The sequence below is a fragment of the Egretta garzetta genome, unplaced genomic scaffold (assembly GCF_000687185.1).
Source record: "Egretta garzetta isolate BGI_Z169 unplaced genomic scaffold, ASM68718v1 scaffold716, whole genome shotgun sequence".
Taxonomy (NCBI): Eukaryota; Metazoa; Chordata; class Aves; order Pelecaniformes; family Ardeidae; genus Egretta; species Egretta garzetta.
The window spans coordinates 27,447-34,879 of NW_009260075.1; the positions used below are offsets into that span (position 1 = coordinate 27,447).

The 7,433-nt window shown below is 40.1% G+C and overlaps 1 protein-coding gene across 1 annotated transcript in view; it reads right to left on the reverse strand.

Moving 5' to 3' along the window:
• Positions 1 to 1,063: 1,063 nt before the first annotated feature.
• SDHA (succinate dehydrogenase complex flavoprotein subunit A) overlaps positions 1,064 to 7,433 on the reverse strand; it is a 13,676-nt gene continuing 7,306 nt past the window's right edge. Inside the window, exons 9-15 of the mRNA XM_009641308.2 lie at positions 7,082 to 7,277; positions 6,114 to 6,285; positions 4,732 to 4,850; positions 4,227 to 4,338; positions 2,955 to 3,085; positions 2,312 to 2,425; positions 1,064 to 1,407 (exon numbers count right to left, since the gene is read on the reverse strand). Coding sequence (XP_009639603.2) covers positions 1,321 to 1,407; positions 2,312 to 2,425; positions 2,955 to 3,085; positions 4,227 to 4,338; positions 4,732 to 4,850; positions 6,114 to 6,285; positions 7,082 to 7,277 — 931 coding nt within the window. The 3' untranslated portion in view covers positions 1,064 to 1,320. The remainder of the gene's footprint in view (positions 1,408 to 2,311; positions 2,426 to 2,954; positions 3,086 to 4,226; positions 4,339 to 4,731; positions 4,851 to 6,113; positions 6,286 to 7,081; positions 7,278 to 7,433) is intronic.

Consider the following 7,433-nt stretch of genomic DNA (forward strand, 5'->3'; position numbering starts at 1 on the left):
CGGAGCGCGGACCTCGCCCCCTGCCCGCGCCGGCCTCCGGGGCGGGTTCGGTCTGGCCTGAGGAAAGGCACTGGACAGCCGCCCCCAGACGATGGGGAGAAGGCAGGGGCTTGCTCTGCTGTAGTGTAGGCTTGGTAACGATGCACGGAACGTTATTTCCTCCCCCCTGAGCAGCGGTCAGGGCTCTTTCGATATGGAAAAAAATAAGCCAAGTCAAGATGCAGTCCCCCTTTCCCTTCCTGCCCCTGCGAGGGCTGCACTTCCACAGGCTACATTTCTCCAAGTCCAGTCTCGGCTCCCTGGTGCAGGGTACAGAAACGCTACAGGAGTATAATAGGGAGTATTCACTCTTCCAGCCACCACCAGCAACATTCCAACATTTCATTTTTTCCAACATTCATTTTTTTCCCCCAACAAGAGCCAACAGTAAGCCCTTGAGAAAACAAAAAAAAATTGTCAAAAATTAAGAAACATTCCCTTCACTTGCAATCTGCATAGTTACACTTCAGCCCTCCCAGAACTGTGAGTTATTCACAGAAATGCTGCTAGAAGCTGCTCCATGGATGCCTAACAAGTTACGTATCTTAGCACTAAAGCACACCCAGTTTGAGTCAGGTAAGCTTTCATAAGCAAAAAATGAATTTTTTTTTTCCTCTGAGAGAAAAGACAGCCTAGGAAATACACGCACAAGACACGCCACAAAAATGCCTTCAAAAGTTCCAGAGACAGCAGAGATTCAGCTATTAAGATTATATTCTGTTCATGGTATATTTTGGAGGAAGTAACTGGGGGAGAAGTATCTCGTTTCATTCAATAAAACAACACTATGACAATTTTTGCAATTTTAGCTTTAGAAAAAACAAAAGTTGCAGTTACTAGCACATCGTTTTCTTTTTTTCCTGTTCCTTAAAATCAGCAATCATGACGCTTAATTTTAAGTCCCCGTATCGTAAAATACAATACATCTCAATCTTGTCTTTGCAATCCATTTCTTCTTCTTAAAATACGGAAATAACTATACAAAAGCACTGTAATTATATACATAACAGCACATTCAAACACATACAAGACTTCCAATCACTTTATTTAGACACAGTGTGTGTTTTCCCTATCAGTTTTGACAGATGGGTGAGAGAACGTAAGCTGTCCTGCATTCCATTTTCATAACTGTGCAGTAAGCCACAGCAGAATACAAGCTGGAGAAAAGTTTAGTCAGCACTTTCCATTAACTGATAGTGACAATACTATTTTGATTTGCTTGCGCTATGCTTACATACACTGACCCCCTCTGGGAGAGGATGGCAAGTTACAAGTAAGTTACTAGTAAGAGCGAATAGCAGGCGGGACACTTGAGCAGTCTTCTTCATTCAAAGTTCTGTCGATCACAGGTCTGTATTTCAAGGTAACCTAAAGTAAAAGGGAACAAAGAATTTCAAGACAAACAAATCTCTTGTATCTAAACACGACAGCCTAGCTAATAGGAACGACAGAGTAACACAGATAACTGAGTAACTTCATCGACGTTAAGCTTATTTCTCCACTATTCTTTCCCTTCCACAGAAAATGAACAGTTAGTAGCCTACAAGGAACATTTCAGTTCCACCAACTTACCACTGACTGAATTCCCTAAAAGCAAAGCCTGACCAGGAAGAGTATCAGAAGACTACCACTTTAAAAAGGCCTTTTGAACAAAAATAAAGTTTTGGCCAGGATTGCTGGTTCCTAGTTCTTTAACCTAGGAAAGTCTGAGAGATAGAGAACCCAAGACATCAGTTAGGACACAGAACTGTGTCGCTCTGTCTTTCTGGCCATAGCAGCTATTCAGGAGTTGAAGTGTTCGCACTTGCCCTCAAACTAGATTCAAGGAAGCTGGAAGTGGGGGAAAGGAAACAAAGACGAGTTGGATAATGGGATACGAAAAACAACACTCAGGATTTTTACAGGGTCAGATTTCAGTTCTATCTTTGAAATACCATAAAAACTTTATGCTAAACACTGACAACAGGTTTTGCCATCATCAGAGGAAATGAAAAAAGCTTCTGAACATCTATCTAGCCTGAAACAAGGTGAAAAACAATTCCAAAGTCACTTCCCAAAGATCAACAATAGCTTCTCCCAGTTATGTCTACTGTTCAATAACAGAATAAGCGTTCCAATTTTTTTTTTTTTTTTTTGCTCTAAGTATACTAAACTGTACCAGGTACCTCAGACAGTGACAGTCATTTGCAATATTATCATGATACCAATAGCTGCCTGAGAGCAGCTGTCTGTTGACAGTGAGAAAGACCCTCAAGCATCAGGCTGAACTTACCTTCCCAGATGGGACATCCACATACGAAAGACTGTGCTTCCTCCAGTGCTCTTCAAATGGCTTCCGCTGTTGGCCTTGGAGTGGCTTAGAATAATCGAACTCATCTACCCGTAACTAAGGAGAAAATTAGGTTAGTACAGACCAGAAATTGCATCTACAAATTACTTTATGACCACATGATTAGTTGCATTCCAATTACAACTGCAATACAATGTGTCTCCTAATAGCCAGCAAGCTTTATCTTAACATTGCCTATGTCGAATTTTAAAGGCCTTGTTAAGCCTCAATATTTAAGGTAATGTTCCTTGCATAGAACCATTATTCTGCTTGAAGTCCTGTTTATGCATTCATGACCGTATTATTACTGTAAGTCCTACTTCAGACTGCTCTGATCATTCAGATGGACACATGGAACTACTCTTCTCTCAAGATCGTTACCCAGTGTTGCATGTATTGGTCATTTCATACATATAGCAGGTAAAAACAGATAAAAGAGATGGGACCCCAAACAAATACTACACTAATCTTAACTCAAGACTCCAAAGACTGTACTTTGAAGAAATTACAACTTTTAAATAATCCATCCGAGGATGCATAACAAGGAAATTCAATCCTACAACCAGGTCACAGAAAATATTTATACCTTATAGTCCTCTCTGGCATGAGCACCCCGGGACTCTTTGCGAGCCTCAGCACCATAAATGGTTTGTAGAGCACAAAGCATCAGGTTTTGCAGTTCGAGGGTCTCCACCAAGTCAGTGTTCCACACAATACCTAGTAAAACATTAAAATACTGTGGAAAATGTTCTACAAACAAGTTATTCCTCAATTTACTTCTATTGCTGATACTTGGAATTGAACTAGCCAATGCTCTACTAGCTGCAGTCACAGTACTCTGCAATACTGAATTATTCCCTATGGCCTGCGAGGCTCAGTCATGATTCCTACACCCTGACAATCTTAATGAATCTTAGAAAAATTCAGTAGTTCTACCAGATGTCCCTGTTGTGTGTGTACTGTTGAGACAAAATTACTCCCGAGATTCTTGCCTGCTTTATATTGTACCTACAATTCAGTCCCCATACCTCATTTTGGATCACAAGATCTGGCTAGACAGTAGCTCTTAAGTAGATCTCTAGCAGATCCGGATACCAGGGCTTTCCCTTCCTTCCTTCCCTCAGAGAAAGAGGAAAAAAAAAAAAACCTGCTAGTTATACAAGGTTCTTCTTAAGTATCTCCAAGGTGGACCCAAGCTCAATTGCATAAATGTATCTTCATTTTGAACCCTACATTCTAACCTACTGTAACACTTCTCCTTGATGCTTAGTGAGAGCTCTCCAAGCATGGCCAGTTCTACTTTCAGTGTTAGGATATATGTCCAACAGCAGCAGTTGGAGATAAACACACAACGTGAGCAGACAAAAGGTACATTGTCAGTTGTACTTAATTAACCAAGTTCTCCTAAGATACGCTGCATGACATGACAGCATCTGTATGCAGAGCTATCTGCTCAGCTGAAGAATGAAAACTGAGCGTTCAGCCTATGCACGGTCTTGCCACCTTTTTGCAACTCCCGGGTCTTTTCAGAAGATACTTACAAAGTTCATCTTAGTATTTGAACAACTTCACATCATGTTCTGAGAGAATAGCAGTTAGTACCTTATACAGTTAAGTCTGATTTTAGTCTCTGCTTCTTTGAAAGGGAGTTGTGTACACAGAAAATGACCGATAAGATCAAGTACTTTACCGATTACCACATTTGGCAAGTAGGGCTCTACAAAATATTTTGGAAGATTCAAAATGGTCAAAGTCTTTAGCCAGAGTTTCAAGAAACACGTAAGAAGGTTTAGCAAAGAAAAATCCACTTTTCCCAGAGAGTACTCTGGCAAAGGCGTATTCTTTGCTATCCAATTACCTCTGTCAAATGTCTTTAGATGAGCCAGATCACTATAAATTTGGCTAAGTTTTTCACAGCCTTCTTGGAGTACAGAACCAGTACGAAATACAGCGGCGTGGTTTTGCATTGTCTGCAAGATAGTAAAAGAAAATCAGTTTCATATGCTGCATATGCATAATATCCCACATAACTTCATCAGTTTCCACAGAGCCCGACATGGAGCTGTTTTGACTTCAGACACATCTACAGCCTGAAGACAAAGAACAAACATTCTCCTGTTCACCCCAAACAGAGGAACCCCCACTCTATTATACAGTGGGTAATCTACCCAAGAGGCATGACCATGAAGGGAAGAAGAAACTAAGAAAACTGATAGAGCCTTTACTGCGCACAGACAATCTTCTCGCGCTGCCTTTTCCTTCTGCAAAGCAGATTCTGAAGTGTACTTCGCAAAGTGACCAAACCACCTCCCCTTTGCTTGCAGATTCTCCCACCTTACACTCACGAGCTTCACCAGGCTTACCTTCTGCATGTTAAGTCGCACTTCTGAAGTTCTTACAGTTCCATCAGCAAATCGTAATTTGTCAAGGTTAGCAACTGACTCTTCACCAGCATTTGGTTTAATGGAGGGAACTGGCTCTCCTAATAAGAAAGTTTCAGTAAGTTTAGTAGGTCAGATTTGGTTTTGGTTTCTGGCAGCTTCATAGACTAGCAACTACTAAAAGTCAAATTGGACTAAAACACAATCTCTTTTCTTCCTCAGGTTAACTGTAACTTTCCTGACCTCACACCAGTAGTATCCATACACTCAAGAAAGTTCTCAGTAGAATATGTGAATCGCATTGTTTCCTATGACAGTTAGTAGGGAATTTAGATGTTTGGCTAAATTCTGCTGTTAATTCCTGAAAAAGAACACTTGATGCAAATTCTTCTAAATTGTGGAATAAGCTCATGGCTCCTTACCACCTTCTATACTTTCCTTCTCTTCTCACCTCAAACCTCCCACCCTCTCCTGGACCTGTTAAGCGACCAGAGACCAGTTAATAAGCTTGGCAGTTACACACGAGCTCTGCATCTTTCCTCTGATACTGGAACCCATCTGTTATTGGGTAACAAACCAAACACAGCAATCTTGCACCACTAGATGCAAGCCGATTCCATCGGGAACCATCACTCTGCACTTTGTGCAGAGTCAGACTGAAAAAAACCAAACAGTTTTATTATGGACATTAAGCAATGAGAAAACAGATGATGACTTCTGGGCTTCAGCTGCTCTGGCAATATAACTGCCTCTCACAGTGGTTTGTTGGGTTGGTTTTTTTTTGTTTGGGGGGGGTGTGGGGTGGTTTTTGTTTGGGTTTTTTGGTTCAGTAACTGTTGCTGAACCAGCTTATTTAAAAATAACATCCAGCAGTGATAATCCACATAAAGGGGGTGAGATGGGACAATTTTTAGTATCCATCTTTTATCACTTGCACATGCAGTCTACCTTATAAATCAACAAGGTGGCAGCAAATTGGACCACACAAAAATGCCAAGTGTAAGACAGACTACAAGACTAGCTTTTGCTGTAGAAGATGCAGTGCAGGATGCAGAGAAGTCAGTCTTCATATTCAGTATTCTGTTTTGTTAGTTTGTGAAAAAACTCAGTTTTTGCCAATAGCATTGACCCAATTCTAGTTTTAAGAAGATCAACTCACAAAGCAAATGCTTGTGTCAAACATTTGCATAGCAAAGAACACGCCTATAAAAAGCATAAGCACCAATTTCTGCGTTTTCTAACAATTAAGTATCTACATCTAACATTCTGAATTTGCATTAGGTAGCAACAACTCTTTGTTGGGCAGAAGTGAAATCACAAAGGCCAACGCCTCTAAAAAAAGCAAGACAAACTGTGAGACTTACCAGGCTTGCACGTCTCTGCAATAGTAAGGGCACAAGCACGACCAAAGACCACCAAATCCAGGAGCGAGTTTGCTCCAAGTCGATTTGCACCATGGACAGATGCAGAGGCTGCTTCCCCACAGGCATATAAACCAGGTACCACTTTATCCTCGCCATTCACATGTGTAATCACCTATCAATTCAGACAGTCAATTAATACTCATTTCTTAAGCATTTCTTGTAATAGTGCAAGCCTCCTTATTTGCAAAGGCCATGTGCATATAAGGATGAAACACAGCAATCTAAAAGTTTCCTCCAACACTAAAACCACAAATACCTTAGTTCTAAAGGGTAAGTAGTAATGCCATGTAAATACAGATGGCGCTAAAACCTAAGATTTCTTTAGTCATGCTTATGAAACACAGCCACGTATTCTTCATCACAATTCTGGAGCAAGTCAGAAAAGCACAGGAAGAAAATCTGATCTGCACACATTTCTAAGGCAAAATTTTACATTAAAAATTAACAAGCACAATACAGTGAAACAGAAAAATTCAGCTGATTCCATCACAATGACTTCCAACGAGTACGAGTTGGAGGAATCTACTTTAGTGTAGAGGTTACATGAGGTACAGAGAATTAATATACATTAACTTGAGTTACAGATTGTAATAGACCCCTAATTTGATCCCTGTTCAACAATATGGTATCCTCAGCTTGATAAACAGAGAACTGCTGTCAGTCATTTAGATGTTTCTTGGAACTCCCATCTCCAGATGGACTGGAACACAGTTCTCAAGTTATTTACAAAACCAAACCAGACTGTGTGTTTTAAGCACTCTGACATCATTAATATCATTATTAAGCTAATGTTAATCAGTGCTCCTACATTTATGAAAAACATTAGTAATGCTCTTGTATTTGGAAAATAATTTCCTATTTTTCATGCTGGAAGAAAAAAAAAATACTAAGAATAATCTATTACTTACCTGTCCTTTGTAGTTAGTAGGAATACCTCCCATATTATAATGCACAGTAGGCAGAACAGGAATAGGCTCTTTAGTGACATCAACTCCAGCAAATATCATAGCTGTTTCTGAAATTCCTGGGAGACGAGTTGCTAGCTGCTGCGGTGGTAAGTGGTGCAACTGCAAGTACACATGGTCTTTTTCAGGACCACAACCCCTACCAAAAAAAAAAAATGTCAACATTGGAATACATAACAGGAATTCTACAAACACCACTAATGTTTCTAACGTAATTTCACTTGTGAAAAAATTTAATTTTTTTCAAAGGTTATCTGACAAAAAAAAAAATCTAGCATATTTAAGACTGCTGAAC